Below are 18,320 nucleotides of genomic sequence, written 5' to 3'. Positions count from 1 at the left end.
ATGCAGATACTGTCTTAGGTAAAGCTGACAGCACTCACAAATATTTGAGCACTATTACTTTGGATAGTTTCATCCAATTTATATCCATTTCACATAGCTACATATTAGGAAGAGGTGATTCATGCCAAATATGTACTCCTGAGTTATTTGACAGCTCATATAAAATGGACCAAAGAAGCAAAATTTAAAATGTTGAAATGTTGTTACTATTTTTTTGAGGTGAAAATTATCTTTCTAGATAAAGAGAAAACATGAAATGCCCTTTAATTAGTCCATCAACATAGTTGATGTGATCCAGCACAAAAAGATGATGTAGAGTTCTTTGTTGAAACATTATTAAGAATTTCAAAATTGCACCAGTGAAGCATTAAACCAAGTATGGGCCCTTCTGAGCACAGGGTCTTGTACTACCGCACAGGCCACCCCCCCCATGAAGCTGCCCTTTCTGTAACACACATGCTGACTCTACTCAGGAATGTCTTGCATACAGTGAAGAAAGAGGAAAAAAATACCACATGGAAATCTGTTTTATCTGAGCAAAGTTGAAGCAATACCAATGTCTTAAAACCAAACTACTAAGACTTTTTTCTACTTCTCCCATTCCATGATGGATTATGAAAGTCTATACTCTTCTAGATGCTTGTTTCCCAAGGAAAAATTATATTGGTGCTTGTATTTTTTTTTTCTTCAACAAAATTGGCCTAAGCAATATATGTTTAATAATGTTTTCTTTATTAAAGCAGTGTGAACAAAATGCATGTGTTTGGTAATATTTAATAGATTTTCAAAAGTAATATTCTGCACGTTGTCTTAGACATATTTGATGTGTTCAGGTAAGTGATGAAATTGAACTACATGTGGTTATGGTATTAACATTCCGGAGAACTTTGAACTGGTGTTCTCTGAAATGGTGTGCTGAGTTGGTTTTTAAATGTTTTCTATGCCCTATAGACTCAGACTAGAAATACAACATATTTTTTATTTTATACTTGAATTTGTTTTTTTAGGGATGCAAGTATTGGAATGGAATGGAATTCCTTTAACTTCTAAAACGTATGAAGAAGTGCAGAGTATCATTAGTCAGCAAAGTGGGGAAGCAGAAATATGTGTAAGACTGTGAGTTTTTCCCCATCTTTTTGTTTCCATTTTTTGGCTATTCATGGCTCTTTTAATTTAAAATTGTTAAGGTGGAACCTTTGCCAGCCAGCAAGATTTTCAGTAATTAGAAAATAAAGTGAATACAAGTTTTATAGATTTCTTGTGTTCAGAATCAAAGTCTAAAGCATAGAAAGAATTCAGCTAATTTTGTGTCTGATCATGTCAGTAGTTCTCCCCCTTTCATGCTTTTATTGAAACATGCTTCATTTAAATGAAAGCCTAAACCTATTTAGATTTTGTGTATGTGTGTAGTATTTCAAAGTGAACTTACATTTAATCAATAAAGATTTCACCTTAAAAAATCATTTTTATCAGCTGACTTTTAAAAGCATTGCAAATATATATTTGGTTAGGAGGGTGAGCATGCTTGGAAATGGCTTTATATCATTAACCACTTCTCATTTACCTACTGAAAAAACAAATCAGGGTAGTTGGAAAAAAGGGCCTTTTGTCTCCTGTTTCCTCAATTTCTTTCTTAATTTCTTTGTTTTAATTTTTAGGGATCTCAATATGCTGTCCGACTCTGAAAATCCCCAGCAGCTGGAACTTCATGAGCCACCAAGAGCTGGTAGGTGAAAGGAATCTGCTCCCAGCTGTGGGTAAGGGTGAAGGTGTATATGTAAAGGGAGTTGTAGAGGCAGATGATGCCTCTGTATGATGAAGATATAAACACAAACATATTGTATGGACAAAAATGTAGGTATAGACCAATAGGTGTTTATTTACTTATGTAATCTTAAACAAAACCAAAAGCACTGCAGCTATGGATGTAGCATCCTAGGGAAACACATACTTGTGTGTCAGACCCATTAAAGAAATTCATACAGAATTCTTGCTGTGTGCTTTTACAGTTTTAATTCTTTAAAAATGAATTCATCCAATCAGAGTAGGCCATGGGGCCATTTATTTGAGGTATTATAGAAGTTTTAGATCATTCTTGATTCCTTTTAGCATAACTGGATTATGGACCTTTTGATGGCCTTTTTCTAATAAAGAGAAAAATCCACGTGTCATTTCATAAGGACATGATGAAATGGATTTAGCTCTTTCTTAGCTAACAACTGTAGTCTTATAAATGTAGATGTCTTATTACATTAAAAATATGGCTTATTTCTTTAACAAATATTTCTTGAGCGTTCCCTGTGCTACAGCCAGCATGGAGAGTCTGGGTTACTGCCCTCAGGAACAGGGAGAGGCCTATATAACTTCTCATTCATCTGTACATGGAAATTCCCTTGTCATCTAGAACTCATGTAAGTTCTATGGTATCAAGTACCTATGAAATGGAGAAATACATAGCCACTTCATTTTGTTGTAGTGGATAAAGCGAAATCCCCAGGGGTTGATCCCAAGCAGTTGGCAGCGGAGCTCCAGAAGGTTTCACTACAACAGTCACCACTGGTTCTGTCATCCGTTGTGGAGAAAGGATCTCACGTTCATTCAGGTCCTACTTCTGCAGGATCCAGTTCCGTCCCCAGCCCTGGGCAACCAGGGTCTCCCTCAGTGAACAAAAAGAAGCACAGCAGCAGCAAGGTGAGAAGTGACCTCTGAGTTACTTATTTTATAGCTCTGTATTCAATCAAGGACAGAGGAAATCTAGTATCATCTTCTCAGGTGGTTTTCTTGTGATCTCTCATTTCCTAATGATGGATTGAAACAAAATGTCCATTTCTTAATATATAGTGGATCAAATGTTATAAAGATGATATATTTCTACATTTCTTAAAATACTCTAGCAGTTATAATTATGAGGAACTTGAATGATGTGTCTAATGCTTTGTATTTCCTGGTTCTTCTTCTTTGCAGTTGTCTGAGCCCCTTTGTGTATGGAACGTTAGCTTTGCATCTTTTTGGAAATGCAAGATAGACATTACATTGGATTTGATAATTTAAATAAAAGGTATAAAGGACACAGAAATAAAATTTGTCCTAAAAGTATTTAGGACAATAAGAAATAAGGAAAATCAGTCATATGGAATTGCCACTTTGAATTTTATCCCTAATTCTATACTGATTGGGGCACCTCAGTGACTCAGTCAGTTAAACATCCAGCTCTCGGTTTCAGCTCAGGTCATGATCTCACACGGTTGTGAGATCGAGCCCCATGTTGGGTGCTGCGCTCCACAGGAATCTGCCTGAGATTCTCTTTCTCCCTCTTCCTCTGCCCCTCCCCTCATGCTTGCTTGCTCTATCTCTCTCTCAAATAAATATATTAAATCTTTAAAAAAAAAAAAGAAAGAAAGAAAAACCAGTAATATAGAATTGCCATTTTGAATTTTATCCCTAATTCCATACTAATAAATTTTCCTTTGTTGCAAGTCTTCTTTTGAAATAAATACTTCTAACATTATTATTTCCAAGTCACTGGGCAATTAAAAGAAAACAGAATTAATTTTTTAAGTTTATAAAAGCAGATGAAAATATAGACAGTTTGTAGCTTTTTCCTCATGCATTTCATTGCATCATTTGATGACTTGTTTCAAACTAAATATAGCAACGCTTCTCAAAGTGCAATTTCAAGAGTAGATTCAATTTCAAAACATATTTTAACACAGCTGTATTATACCACATGCAATTGTGTATTAGTGTCTGAGAATCACTTCATGGAAGCTCGCTGTCTCCTGAGTTACAGACTGATGGTATTTCTCACTCCTTTCTCAATCTCCAGGTAGAAGTCCTCAAGACATGACAAACTCTGGTAGCAAAGTTTCCAAACCAAGCATATTATAGTTCTATGAGTTTCTCATCCTAATATTTTTTTTATTTCAGCAACTGACATCACCATCCTTCCAGGAAATTAAGTACAAATTTAAGACCTCCATTGCTCTTCTTTTTTCTTCATTCACAATGTCTGATCAGTCACTGAATCTTAATCCTGAGAATTCTAATTTCCTAAAAAGTCTGCAGCAATTTTCTGTCTTCTCGGTACTCACCAATGTTCTTTAGCAAAGCATTATTTTTTTTCTAACATTATTGCACTCACTACTAGTAACTCCATTCACCATTTTTATTTCCTTCCTCTTAAACTACTCTCCAACTGTCTGATCTGTGCCTAATGATCTGATTGGGTCACTACCTTGTTTAAAAAGTATCCCTACTCCCCAAAAAGTTGGCTGCCTCACCTTTGCATTGGACCCTACCCTGCTCAGTCTAAAAGGGCTCAGTTAGTGGTTTTTCTTGGGAGATTATTACAGTAAGCAATAATTTCCAATCTTTACAATAGCCTTGCTAATAAGTACTCTGTATATTAGGGTTTCCAACTCATTCCTACTTTTCAGACATTTTTGGATGGCACCTCAGTGTCATGGGTCACACTTTGTATAGGATACAAAGATGGATAAAATCCCTTCCCTGCATAGTAGGTAGACCATTGGTTCCTAAAGTGTGATTCTTTTAACAGCATCAGCATCATCTAGAAACATGTTAAAAATACAAATTCTTGATCCCACTCTATGCCTTCTTTAAGGATTAGACAAAGAAACAAGAGTTTTAATAAGTTCTTCAAGTTGTGTGCTGCCCCTTGAGGTTTAAAAGGTACTGGTCTAGGGGTACCTGGGTGGCTCAGTTGGTTAAGCATTTGCCTTTGGCTCAGGTCCTGGGATCCAGCCCCTCCCTTGTCAGGCTCCCACCTCAGCAGGGAGTCTGCTTCTCCCTCTAGCTATGGCCTTCTCCCCACCACCCCTCGCTCATGCTCGTTCTTTCTCTTTACAATAAATAAAAAATTAAAAAATAAAAGGTACTGGTCTAATTACAGATGAAGAATGATATGTAACCAAATTCAGTGAAAGTATAATATTAGATGCCATGAAGAAATACAGTGAGGGCATGAAGAATGGGGTTAGGAGAGCTAGTATTTAGCTAATGAACTGAATCAGTAAAGGGGATAAAGGGAGCAGCACTCCAACCAGAGAGTGTAACATGAAAAAAAATCTCAGAAACAGAAATTGCGTCCCTAGAACGTAGGTATATAAAAAAAATACAAGGGTAAGAAATAAAAGAGAAGCCTAGATGGTTGTAAATTGGAGGATATTATGTGCCATGCCTGGCTTTTACACGGCAATCTGCCGGAAATGAAGAGCCAGTGATAAGCTGTAAGCAAAAATGAAATAAGAATAACAGGAAGCCTTTGTCCATGAAATCTTTCCATAGTCCAATCCTGCCTTAAGATCAGAAGGTATCCTTTTTCCTTTTCTCCTCACTCTGAAATGCCTCTATGCTTTATGGATCTCTTAAGACAATTTGCATCTTTTTAAAAAATATTTATTTATTTATTTATTTATTTATTTAATTTATTTGAGAGAGGAAGAGAGCACAAGCGGGAAGTAGAGGGAGAAGCAGGTTCCCCACTGCAGGGACCCTGACATTGGATTCAATTCTGGGACCCTGGGGATCATGACCTGAATCAGAAGCAGACGTTTAATCAACTGAGCCAAGGAGGCATCCTACTTTCTATATACTATGGTTTAAGTACATAATAGGGGGCTTATACAGCATAGTAACAAAATAAATATTCTGATATAAATATCATTGGCACTTGTGTCTCTATAACATTATGGACGTGCAAATTTTGATTTTTTGTAATATGTTAACTATTATGGCAATGATTAGAAGATAAAAACAAGTACAGTAGAGCAACCATCAAGGAAATGATATTGACATGTTTTATGATATGCAGTAATTCTTTTCCATGCCACGAATGGGGCCTATGTGTTTTGCTGTATTTTTGCTGAAATAAAAATTTATAGAACTATGTTGTCCATAATGGTAGCCACATGTGACAGTTGAGCCCTTGAGATGTGGCTAGTCTGAACTGAGATGTCCTGAATATGTGAATTAATGCCAAATTCTTTAGACTTAATATGAAAAAATATATAAATTATTTCATTACAATTTTGATACTGATTTCATGATGTAATTATAATAGTTTGCATAAATTGAATTAACTAAAATATATTATTAAAAATTAATTTCATCAGCTGATTCTTACATTTTTAAGTAACTACTAGAATATTTAAAATTACCTCTGGTCTCCTACCATTTAGTGATGATAGATTACTTAACTCTTGCCAATAGTAATAACCATAATCAAATCTAACCACTTTGGGAATGTGTATGTATATAATTATATGAACATTTCTCATTGAAACACATAGTAACTAGATACTAACATTCTTGAAGAAAGAGACCGTTACTTAGTCATCTTTTGGGACATTTATCTTCAACATCTAGCTGGTATAGTTTTTTGAAACCTTTTTTTTCTGAACAGATCAATGGATAAATTTAATTTTAATATTTCTTGACCCATCAACATGTGGTATTCATAAAAGGCAGCACATTTTTTTCATTTGTTCTCCAAATCCTACAATGTTAAAGAATTTATATTGAGATATTACAGAAATAGGGAGTGACGGTCTGAAACTTACATATCCCTGTCAGGTAATATGTCCACACATGTCATATGTTCTTCAGATAATTTATAGAATTATGGTTTTAACTTCTTTGTGTTTTCATTAGATATGAGACTATTAAATAATAAGACATTAAGGTAATGAAATGTATTAAATCTAAAATATTTAAATATAGTTAGCATAATTATACATTTGGATACTTAGAACACCATCTAATAAACATTCTAAATAATGATTCATAAGTAATTATTAATCTGTTAATATTCTAAATGATTTCTGCTGAGTATATGTAGGCAAAATATGAATCTAAATTATTTAAATACATGCTTAAATTATATAAGCTATGTATATGACTATTTTAAGTGATTATTTTTCTTAAACTAACTCAATACAAATTTTTATCTTCAAATTTTTTATTTTACCATCTCAAGCTGTTTTGTCTCTGAAATTCTAACCAAACCTTCATCATTTTATCTTTAAAGATTGAATGATTTCTTTCAAGGCATGGTATGAATAAATGATTCAATTAAAGTACTTAGTTTTAAGTGTCTTATGAAATAGGTCATTGGTTTCCCAAAGTTTGCTGGTCAGAGTACCCTGAACATCTCAGTAATTATTTTTCATGGCTGTCTTCTGCCCAAAGATACATCTAAAACAGTTTTATTTGTTAAGTAATTAGTTAATTAGTATCTGAATAACCATTGGAAAAAATAATACATATAAGATGAAATAAAAATAATGTATTTGTTTCATTGCTAGTAATTACATATCACTGGAATATGGGCAGCTGATGGACATTGCACAATTCAAACTATGAAATCAGACTGCATACTAACAAAGTGATTTCTTGTTGTACACTGTCCTCGCTGATCTTCCTGAAGTACATTTTTTTATCTTTGCAATCATTAAAAACCAACCTCACAAAGATATGACATCATTGAAAGGAAAATAGTTGGTCTGATCTTGAAGGGTAACTACCTGGGGCTCATGGTTGGCTCAGTGTCCAAAAAGAGAGTGATCTTTTTCCTTCTGTAATTTAAAGTCTCCCTCTCTACCCTATTGAGTTTACTGTCACACCCCAGAACAATTAAAAATGGTCCATTAGTTTACTAAATCTAGTTATATTTGCATGATTATATGTCAAATGAGCTACAACTGTCAAAAAGAGATCAAAACAAAGTAAGTTACCAATAATAATTTAGCTTTGTGTTTTATGAGGGGTTTTTGTGTCTCATTTTTTTGTTTTTGTGTTTGTTATTCTTGTTTTCCTCTTTGGAATGCAAAGATAACTGCTTTTCGGAAATTCCCCATCTTTACTCAAGATACAAATAGTTTCAGAGGCTTCTATAGTCCTTTTTCTGGATCCAGTTTGCTTTTCTTTGAAGTTAAGCAGTAAAGTAATTCTGAAGTAAATATACTTATTCATTAACTAGTAGCTTACCCTTTGCAGCCAGAGTTTCAGTATTAATGAATGGACATTCTTATAAAGGAGCTCAACTAAATAAAGGATATATGGCTTGGAAAATTTAACCTCCACTATATAATTTTGCGAAAGTTCACATTTTTTGTATTCCTTAGTTATTTCCTAAAACAAGACCTGGAATAGTCTTCTTTGGATTGCCCTCATTTCTAGAATAAAAATATAAAGGAAAGGCAACAAGTGTATCTACCTAAATATTAAGGATCTTTCCTTTTCCAGTTAATAATTAAAACCAGGCCAATATTATGTACATGTAGGCAGACAGGGCCTTATTTTGGGGGTAGCAGGCTGGCCTCCATCTTAATGAATATCTCCCCATGTCAGTGCCACATTGCCTGAAACTCTGTTGCCGATCTGGAGTCAGGGACATCATCTCTCCTTTTGTACAGATACTGCACTGAAATGTAACAAATCAGCAATCTGTCACTTTTTTCAGCATTATGAAGCAGTTTACCAGATCACATTCCTAACTGCTCTTAGAGCTTTACTGACATAAGGAACTTATTAAGGAAGTGAGAATTTACATAGAAGAGGATAGAACTTTCATTAAGGAATGTGAACTATGAAGAAGTGATTGCCTGGGCGCTTTACTCTAGAAGGCAGCAGTGAGGGGTTGAGCATCCATCCAAGGAGCTCAAAGATTGCCTTCTATAAGCTCTGTGCTCCTAGGCAGTTGTTCTCTAAAAACAACGTCTTTTTCATTTCTCTATAGATCTTTAAAACCTGTAAATAGCTACATTGAGTACTTTAAACCAAAGTATTCATTTCACTAAGTAATTGTAAATGCAGTCCTATAGGTATAAAATTATAGCTTCACAACAGGTTGAGCAAAATGAAAAAACAGATTTATGTATCTATAAAATTAAACACATATTGAGAAGTAGAAGTAGACCCCATCATCCAAAGCAGCCAGATGGATGAAATGCATTTTCCAGGCAGTGTGTTCTGACCAAATAGAAATTAATTACAGAAGGAAGTTTAAATGGTCAATTTTATGATGGGCTTATCCATTAATATAATATATGTTTTTAATATTGCAGCCTACTGATGCAACAAAGGTTGTTTCTCATCCGATTACAGGGGAAATTCAGGTATGAAAGTTTTTTAAAAATCATCATTGTACCATCTTCGTTGGCTGGTTCACACCCCCTCCCACTGGTCTATTGTAATTCTAAACACTGTTAGGACCTTTCCTGTTTTGTATGTGTTATATATTACACATTCAGACCTGTGAAAGAAAAATACTATTTTATAGAGCAGCATTTTGGTACAAATATATAGTTTATAAAATCTTTGTATGGAACTCTATAACTTGACATATGTGTCTGATGCCTTAGCAGTATCAGTATGTTTTACATCTTAGTTTATATTTGTTGAATGTGTTTCAAATACAACAGATTCTCCCAGAAGTGTGAGGGTTCCTCTTTAAAAGTTTCATGAGTCCAATGCTGTCCTCTTTCCTTCCTCCTACCAACAAGTGTTACATAATTATTGAACATTTCTTCTAGAGTAGTGTTTTTCATACCAGGGGTCATAACAAGTTTGTAATTCATAAAATCAACTTAGGGGATTTTGACCAGGAGCATAGAAGAAAAATAGTACAAATCTCTTTTTTTTGACATCTATAAATGCATGTTTTTGTGTGTATATTATATCATAATCTATATTTCTTACTGTGAGTCAAAGTCAGAAATGTTTTAAAAACTGTGCTTCAGATGATGCCAAAAAGTAATTCAGGATAGATAAGAAAAATCACATAGAAAAAACAAACACAGTGTAAAATGATAACTATTTGAAGACGGCAGGTTTCAGATAAGGGGGAGAGAACAGAAGTCTTAGAGCTGTCTCTCCAACATAGTCTAGACGAAATTTTCATGAATGATTTCACAAAGGACAGCAGACTTGAACAAATTAATTTGAGGCTAAGCCCCGAGAAAAGGGGGATAGTGTTCCTGTAGGAAGAAGAGGAGAGAGTTTCTGCTGCCAGAGAGTAATAATAGGCAGGAATCAGCTTTGCTGCCTTGAAATGTTCCTGTACTGAGAAGTTGAAACTAAATATAAAAGAGCCTTCAGCACAAGCTCAGTGGTGTTAGCCCTGCACGAGGGTGCCCGGTAGGATTCTGGAGTAAGGGAGACCTAACGGAATACGTAAGAAGATGTCATACCGCAGTGGCCTCCAGATGTTATGGGGGGGGGGAGGCTGCAAGTGCGAGGACATCAGTGAAGTGGTCATCTGAGCTCCCGCTGATGAAAGCAGAGCGGGCGTGAGCCTGGGATGGGAAGAAGGGCCCAGGCCTGGCCCCTTCCATGCTGCCCAGCCTGCCTCCTCGCTGCTGCTTCCCCCTTGCAAGAAAGCCAGACCTGATCTTCCTTGATGTCACCAGCAGCCAAGAAAATGCTAGATTTGCTGATTTTCTGATTCCTAGATTTTTTTTCTCTGTCTCTCTCTTTTTTTTTAAAAAAAAAAAAAAAAAAAAAAAAAAAAAAAAAAAAAAACCTTCTTCCTCACAGACCAGTATTTGCCATGTTTCGTTCAGGCTTGAGGTTATTTATTCTTGTTTCATTTTCCTTTTCCATGAGCAGTGATATTTAATTCTGTAGTGGGAATTTACTCTGATAATATTCTTTCTTAATGTGTAGGCTGTTTTTAAAAAATATTTTCTCATAACAGTGATTTCTAGCTTATTTATTTATTTTCTTATAGCGAAACTTTTTTTTTTTTTTTGCAAATGAAACATTATGTGGTCACCCAAATGATGAATCTGCTACCCTGGAGTAGCTCTGGTTGAAAGAAATGTCTGGGGACATTTCATTCTGTCTCAAAAGTAACATCTGAGCAATCCTGAGTGTTTTCTAAAGCACTGCAGGATAGTTTCTGAAAAGTACTTTCTTATAGTAGCCTACAAGTTTTCATTTAAATAAATGGTTTTGGTGCCTTACCAGATAAAAGTGGACATAAAGGCCATTAAAGAAAAGAGTACGAGGGGAAGAAGTTCTCCTTAACGATTTGGAAGTTGTTCTAAATCTCAGTGTAAAAATTGGTGCAGAATAATTCAATTTTTCAATTCCCATTAGGGTACACAGTTACTGAATTCCTTTTTTTTTTTTTTACTATTATTTATTTATTCATGAGAGACATACAGAGAGAGGGGCAGAGACACAGGCAGAGGGAGAAGCAGGCTCCCTTCGGGGAGCCAGATGTGGGATTCAATCCCAGGTCTCCAGGATCACACCCTGGGCCGAAGGCAGATGCTCCACCACTGAGCCACCCAGGAACCCCAGTTACTGCATTTCTAAACTTCTCATTTTTTGTCTTTCTTCATGGTACTTTATTTTACATGTTGCCTTTGCTTTTATAATGGTCAAATTGAGCTTTTCTGTGTTGAGAAAAGCAACTGAAGATTCCTTGTCTGCCAGAAAATATAACCAGATGAAAATTATGCTTATATTAGGCAATTATTTTAATTATCAGATTTTAGGGGCAGCCCTGGTGGCACAGCAGTTTAGCGCCGCCTGCAGCCTAGGGTGTGATCCTGGAGACCCTGGATCGAGTCCCAGGTCCGGCTCTCTGCATGGAGCCTGCTTCTCCCTCTGCCTGTGTCTCTGCCTCTCTCTCTTTGTGTCTCTAAGAATAAATAAATAATCTTTAAAAAAAAATTATCAGATTTTAAATGAAGTTTGGCTTCTCTAAAATTTCCCATTTTCAACATGAGCACAACATACCTGCTTCAAATGACTATTAAAAAAATGGGTTAGTATTTTTACATATGAATTTTTTCCTCTCACATATAGATCCTTTCCTTTCTGTCATTTGATAAGCAAAAGCAGCATCAAGCAAAATTAAGTCTTATTGAAAATGATGCCATAAGAATATTTAAGTTTTGAAGGAGAAAAATTAGTCAACTCCATTATCTTGAAATATGTAGGCTTCTCAAATATTTATTTAAATTGTTAATCTTTTCCTCTTCAGTGATAATTATGCAACAGCCATTAAATCTTGGAGGCAGGGCCTCTTCTTTCCTCTTCAGTGTCTAAAATTAAAGAACAAGATCTTATTATCTTATATTCTGACAGTATTAGAAAAGCAAGCACAGAAAAAAACTATCAGTAATATGACATACTATAGAAAGAGATCAAATCTACATGTTCTTAAATATTCTTACTTTTCAGACTAACAGCTCTATCTTTAAATAATGATTCCATATCTGGTAAAATGCAAAAGACATTTTCTAAAAAATTCAGCAATTGATTTATTTTCAAAATCCTAGTAATTGTATTCATGAACGCTGACAACATGTACTATTTTTCTAAGAGTATAAATTTAGCATCAAAATATAACTAGCAATTCACTGTATGATTATACTTTTTTTTGTATGATTATACTTCTAAATGAATTTTAGACAGGCCAGAACTTTAACCATGGAAAGAATGAACAGCACATTTTCTAGTAATTAGCATGTGCCTGGAAGCTCTCAATTAAATTAGACATACACTAGTCTGTTCAGTTTCAAGTAAAATGGAAATGAAGGTTGGTGCTCCCTAGGACACTAAAAAAAAAAAAAAAAGAGTACTGGTAAATTATTGAATAATAATGTATTATAGATTTCTTAAGACAACAGCAAAATATTCATGGAATATTTTGATATCCCTTTAAGCTTCAAATCAACTATGATCTCGGAAATCTCATAATCCATATTCTCCAAGCAAGAAACCTTGTCCCTCGAGACAACAATGGTTACTCGGACCCCTTTGTTAAAGTGTACCTTCTTCCTGGGAGAGGGTGAGTAAAGAAGCAGTGTCTTCTAAGTATTACATGCCATGGATTAAAAAATAGTGTTAGTATTTCTTCCAGTCTCCAATTTTAAAGATTAATTCTGTTCCTTAGTTTTATTTACATGTCTTATTTATTTATTTCCAACTATTAGGTAAGGTGGAAATAAAAATTTGTAATTAAGCCCTAAAGTGTTCCAGGAGAGCCCTAATCATGATAAAACCTGTTTTGACGACATGTCAGCCTTTTGAATCTAGAAACCACACTCACTAATCAGATGAACTGTGGAATCATTTAAGGAATTATTTGTAGCAAATTTAGAGAATTAGCTTTACCTTCCTAAATTCATTTGCAAAACCAGTGTTCAGGGACTTGTAAGTTACTGTTTTATCTTATAGTACATCATTGTCTATCACATTACATGTTCATTAAGTGACTTATTGATGTATCCCTATTTATATGCATATTTTCAAATCAGTGTTTTAAGAGTTATATAATAAGAAAAAATAAGAATAATATTTGAAATGTTGAATATTAAAAAATGTTTAATAAGTATGGTAAATATTTGGGAAATAAATGAAAAATGACTCTGAATCGCATGTCTATACAAACTGTTCATATAAAGCAAGTGTTCTTTGGGGATATTTAATTTTCACATGATAAATGCAAATTGCTACGTTCTGGTATATAAATCAGTACTCAAAGATGATGTCAAAACAGTGATTTGGACCCAATGGATCATTATACCTTATCTGAACAATTTATAGTAGCCAAATTAGCATGATGGAACCATAAATAATCAACAATTGGAGGCATAACAAAAAAAGAATTTGAAGCTAGTGATTTCAAGGCTCCGGTTTTATTTTTATCCATTTTTTTATTTGAGGGGTGACATTTGAATATTGCTTTTTACTTGGAAATTTCGAATTGTTGCACATGAGTAGAAAGAATGACCCACCACTTATTCATTACTCGGCTTCAACAATCGTCATTTCCTAGACAATCATGTATCATTTTTACCCTCATATACTCCCTCTACGCAGATTATTTTAAAGTATATCTCAACTCATAACTTTTTCTGCAAATACTTTACTATATATTTCCAAAAGATAACTCATTTAAAACATAATCATAATACCACATGTAACCACTGTCCTTTCAAAATCTTTAAATAATTCCTTATTTCCCCAATTGCCTCCTAATTGAAGTCCTAATTGATATTTATAGAATTCTTCCCATCAATAGGAGAATACATATTCAAGTGCATGTGAAACATTCACCAAGATAAGCTATATTGTGGGTCATAAAACAAACCTGAACAAATTTAAAAGCACTGAGATCATACAAAGCATACAAAGCACAAAGCATGTTTGTGACTATAGTTGGTTTGTTTGCATAGGATCCAAGTTAGAGTTATACATTACCTTTGAATCTGCTGTTTGTTGACTAATTATATCACCACCATCAGATCACCATTTCTTTTGAGATTAATCTTTCTTGTTGATAATGACAGGGCCCAGGAAGCAAGCAGAACCAATAGTTCTGTCAGGAAATCAAATAATACTCAGAAAATAATTTGAAAATTTCCAGGTGTTTTATCAAACTAAGTATACGGCCTTTAATTTTATCCTAATAATTTTATTTAGAAATTTAGAATTGCTGGTTTTGTGATTCTAATTTTAATTCATTGAATTTAATTTACAGGGATCACCAATTAGCCATATAGCACAGAAAAGGGGGGTTTTCATTTTATGTTCCTTTAAATCTTTAGTAGTTACAACTGCAGTTTGGCTATCTTTTTTTTAATGTGAGTAGAACAACAACAAACTGATAACTTCATTCTGCCTTTGATTGGGTCATTAGAACTCCAATGTTATTTAATGACAATATTAAGGGACAAGAAGAAATCACTGCCAAGGGTATATCCCTAATTAAGCATTTGCAAATGAATGAAAATAAAGCAGTGTATTTTACTTTCTGTCATCTCTAATTATATATCCTAGAGAGTATCGCCTTTTATACTATATGAGAGTACCTACGTTTTATTTATTACAGGATATGTTTCAATTAGACTATTACATACTTGAATAACCCAAAAGGGCAGGCAGGTAACATGAATATCTCAGCCATTCGGGGGGGTAACAGGAAATGAGGAACTATAGTGAAATAAAGAGTGAGTTTCCACCTAAAGCCATCTCCATGTATTTTGTCAGATAAAACATGCCTGTTCTTTGGGATTTGCCCCAAAGGGAGCTAATGAACTACGCTTATTCAATTCCTAAACCTTTCCTTAAATTACTACTAATGAGTACAGTGGCCAAGGCATTTGTGACCTGTTATTTTCACTTTAACTCTAAGACTATACTCTGCCTCATGTTATTTATATGTGTAGCTCCTCCAGTTATTATTCTCGTATTTTCTTCCTTATTTCTGTTCCTAACTTTTTTTCTTCCTGTCTTCCCAACTTTCCTGTTGTATCCTTCACTCTCGCTCTCGGAATCAATGCAGTCAAGTCATGGTTGTCCAGAATGCAAGGTAGAGTTGGTGCTCTTTCAGTGTCAAGCTACATTGTAATGTCTAGAGATTTATTTTTTGCTGATTTGTGTATATTCACCTGTGGTTCAGTTTGGGCTATAATTTACATCTTTTTATAGGTTGGTATCATTGAATTAGGCTACCAGCAAATTGTTCTGATTACAATATTACTAAATAGGTTTAGCAGATGTGTGCAATAGAACATTGAAAAGTAGACAATATTAAAATATTTTAGTATTTTTATATTAAATATGAATATGAATAAGGAAAGACCACCTGAAATTAGATATAACTGGTTTTCATATGTAATTTGTCCACTAAAATTTGTTTAGCTTCTCATGTGATAACCATGGCAAAAGTTCTCCTGAGTCTTCTATTACAAATAAAAATAAAATCTAGAGTCATTTTTTTTTTTTTTTTTTTTTAGAGTCATTTTTCACAAGAAATTAACTGATCTTCCAGATGTCCAATACTGGGCGTAAATCTCATCTTAAATACCATAGTTCTCTCATCTTTTTCCTTACTTAGCCCTGACACTGAGACATTTCCATTCCTTTATACCTTCTGCACCATGAAGGCATTGCCATGCAACAGGATGCCATAATCTGCCTGCCCCAGTACATTGGCAGGAACATAAACATTCTCCTTTCTTTGCCAATAGTAGGAAACTATTTTCTAACAGAGCTTATAACTTGGTACATCATCACATTGTCAGACAAGGGTATCTTTCAGACACATAATGAAGAGCATTCTTTTGCACATCTTATTACATTTATATGAAATGTGCTATTTAGTTGGGGAGGAGAATCTTGCACCATCTATAGCTGTGGGGTGATGAGAATTTTAATTCTACCCAGAATATTAATGTTATAGGCTTTGTTTTTGTCTGCACAATTAAAATTTGACATCTTTATTAATCCGGACAAGCTGTTGCCCAAAAGAGGCTGTTTCTGATTTTGAATGGCGTAGGTATTTAAATATTGAAAAGAATAGGATTAGTCACCACACCCCTTCTGTGGCCAGAAACTTTTTTTTTTTCCTTGCAGCCACATAATCATGGTAAATTCGATTCTGTGAAAGGTTGCTTGTGATGACTAGTTTGTTCATCTCAGGACAGCATCCAGATCTCCCAGACTGATATGCAAAATTAGCTCGATTGAAAGAAAAGTGTCATTTTAGAACAGACATTATCAATCATTTTTTTCAGAACCTTCCTACCCTTATCTAGAGAACCTGGGGAGAAATTGTCTATATTTAATTTGGAAGAGAGCAGGTTTTGTAAACGTAAATAATAGTTGAAATAGTCTAGGATGCGTTGGTTACAATTTTGAAGACCTAAAAGTCACTCTCTTATCCTGTGTTTCATCTAGAAGTCACTTCTATCATCTCTTTGAGAATTGTCAGTGCAAGAAAAAATAGTAATGACAAGGTACTAACATTGTAATTTTGGCTGATGAGGCCAGTGAATAAAGTCCTAAAGTACTTGGGTTTGAATTTCAGCCCTGCCTCTTAGAAGTTGTGAGGTTTCTCTAAAATGATTTCCTCTTCTGCTAAATAGGAATAATAATAACCCCCCTCCCAGGATTTTTTTTTAAAACACACAGAGTAGTACACCAAAAGTGAAAAGCATAATATCTGGCACATAATAAGCTCTCAGTAAACGGCACTTGATATTACTGTATTATGTACAAGTACACTCTCTTAGGGTATACCACTTTGAATTTCCCGAAGCAACTCTAAAACTGGCCTAAAATTGTTGTGATATGTGGGTATAATACAAATTTATACATTTTATATACATATATATATGTGTGTGTGTGTGTATATATATACACAGAAGAGAGAGAGAGAGAGAGAAAGGTGAAGAACTTTAGACTATAGGGTAGATTATAGGGAAATAACCTATATACACTTCAGCTTATAAAGCCTGCAGTTAAGAAAGTTAATGGATTATTCTTATTTTATGATTGGCTACATCAAGTCGCTAGTGGTCAGTTATTACTACAAAAAAGAAATATAGGTACTTGGGCTATTGGATTACACAGAATTATTTATCAACAGTCTATAGGAAACCAAACAACGTTGTTTCTTCAATAATAAAATATAATAATTTGTCATTCTTAAAATTTAAAAAAAATCCTGTTAACTGATAAGAATTTCACTGGTCCAATTTTCTCATATCCTCTCATTTCCTTTTCCCACCCTCAGATCAATATACTCATAAACTCTGAAAGTCTAATTGTCAGCACCGAGATGGGGTGAAACAAGGAAAGAGTATTTGTCCCTGGATAACTAAGAGGTGAAAATGAGCGTATCTGAAGAATCTCATTCTGATTTTCTCTCATTACTCTGTTTGACAAAGTGCAGACTTTTTCCCATTAATGAGATTTTGCTATGATTGAAGCTGATTTTAGCTGTCATGATACCTGGAAGTTCAGTTCCTGCCTGGACTTTCTCTAAACCTCCTGTTAGCATATTAGAATATTTCCTCCAGGACCTATATAAAGCAGGTGTTGCATGCATCTACAATTCAAAGGACAAAACTTTTTTCATTTCAAAAGATTTTAAGGGGAAAACAACCAAAAGCATTTTTTAATGATCCATCCAACAAACCTTTCTTTAGCACAAACTGCTCCAGACACTCTAAGATGCTGAGGGTAGAACTGATAAACAGCCATAGGCTCTGACTTCAGGGAGCACAGATGTGATGTGGCCAAAACACTACTGCACGGAACAGTAGGGCTTATAAAATGGCATATGATCGGAGTTTCTTTCTAAATTAAGGGAAAATCCTTAGAGGAGTAATTAAAAATAAATTTGTGTGTGTGTGTGTGTGTGTGTGTGTGTAATTTCCAATAAAGGACAACCAAATAAAACAAAAGATTAAATAAAATTATATTTTAGATAATTCTATGAAAGCAAAATAGAAAGAAGCCATCATATTCTTTCTTTTTTTTAAATTAAAAAG

General features: G+C 34.3%; 1 protein-coding gene across 8 annotated transcripts in view; it reads left to right on the top strand.

Moving 5' to 3' along the window:
* Positions 1 to 18,320, top strand: part of PCLO (piccolo presynaptic cytomatrix protein) — a 432,028-nt gene that overhangs the window by 315,191 nt on the left and 98,517 nt on the right. For 4 of the 8 annotated variants that reach the window (XM_041722030.1, XM_041722032.1, XM_041722031.1 and 1 more), the window contains exons 11-16: positions 1,008 to 1,116; positions 1,659 to 1,726; positions 2,477 to 2,691; positions 9,087 to 9,137; positions 12,702 to 12,826; positions 15,326 to 15,352. In XM_041722030.1, coding sequence (XP_041577964.1) covers positions 1,008 to 1,116; positions 1,659 to 1,726; positions 2,477 to 2,691; positions 9,087 to 9,137; positions 12,702 to 12,826; positions 15,326 to 15,352 — 595 coding nt within the window. Of the gene's footprint in view, positions 1 to 1,007; positions 1,117 to 1,658; positions 1,727 to 2,476; positions 2,692 to 9,086; positions 9,138 to 12,701; positions 12,827 to 15,325; positions 15,353 to 18,320 lie in introns of those variants that run through there. The other 4 variants (XM_041722033.1, XM_041722035.1, XM_041722029.1 and 1 more) reach the window with 3 other exon arrangements.

The sequence above is a fragment of the Vulpes lagopus genome, chromosome 11 (genome assembly GCF_018345385.1).
Source record: "Vulpes lagopus strain Blue_001 chromosome 11, ASM1834538v1, whole genome shotgun sequence".
Lineage (NCBI taxonomy): Eukaryota > Metazoa > Chordata > Mammalia > Carnivora > Canidae > Vulpes > Vulpes lagopus.
This window is presented reverse-complemented; position numbering and strand designations above follow the sequence as displayed.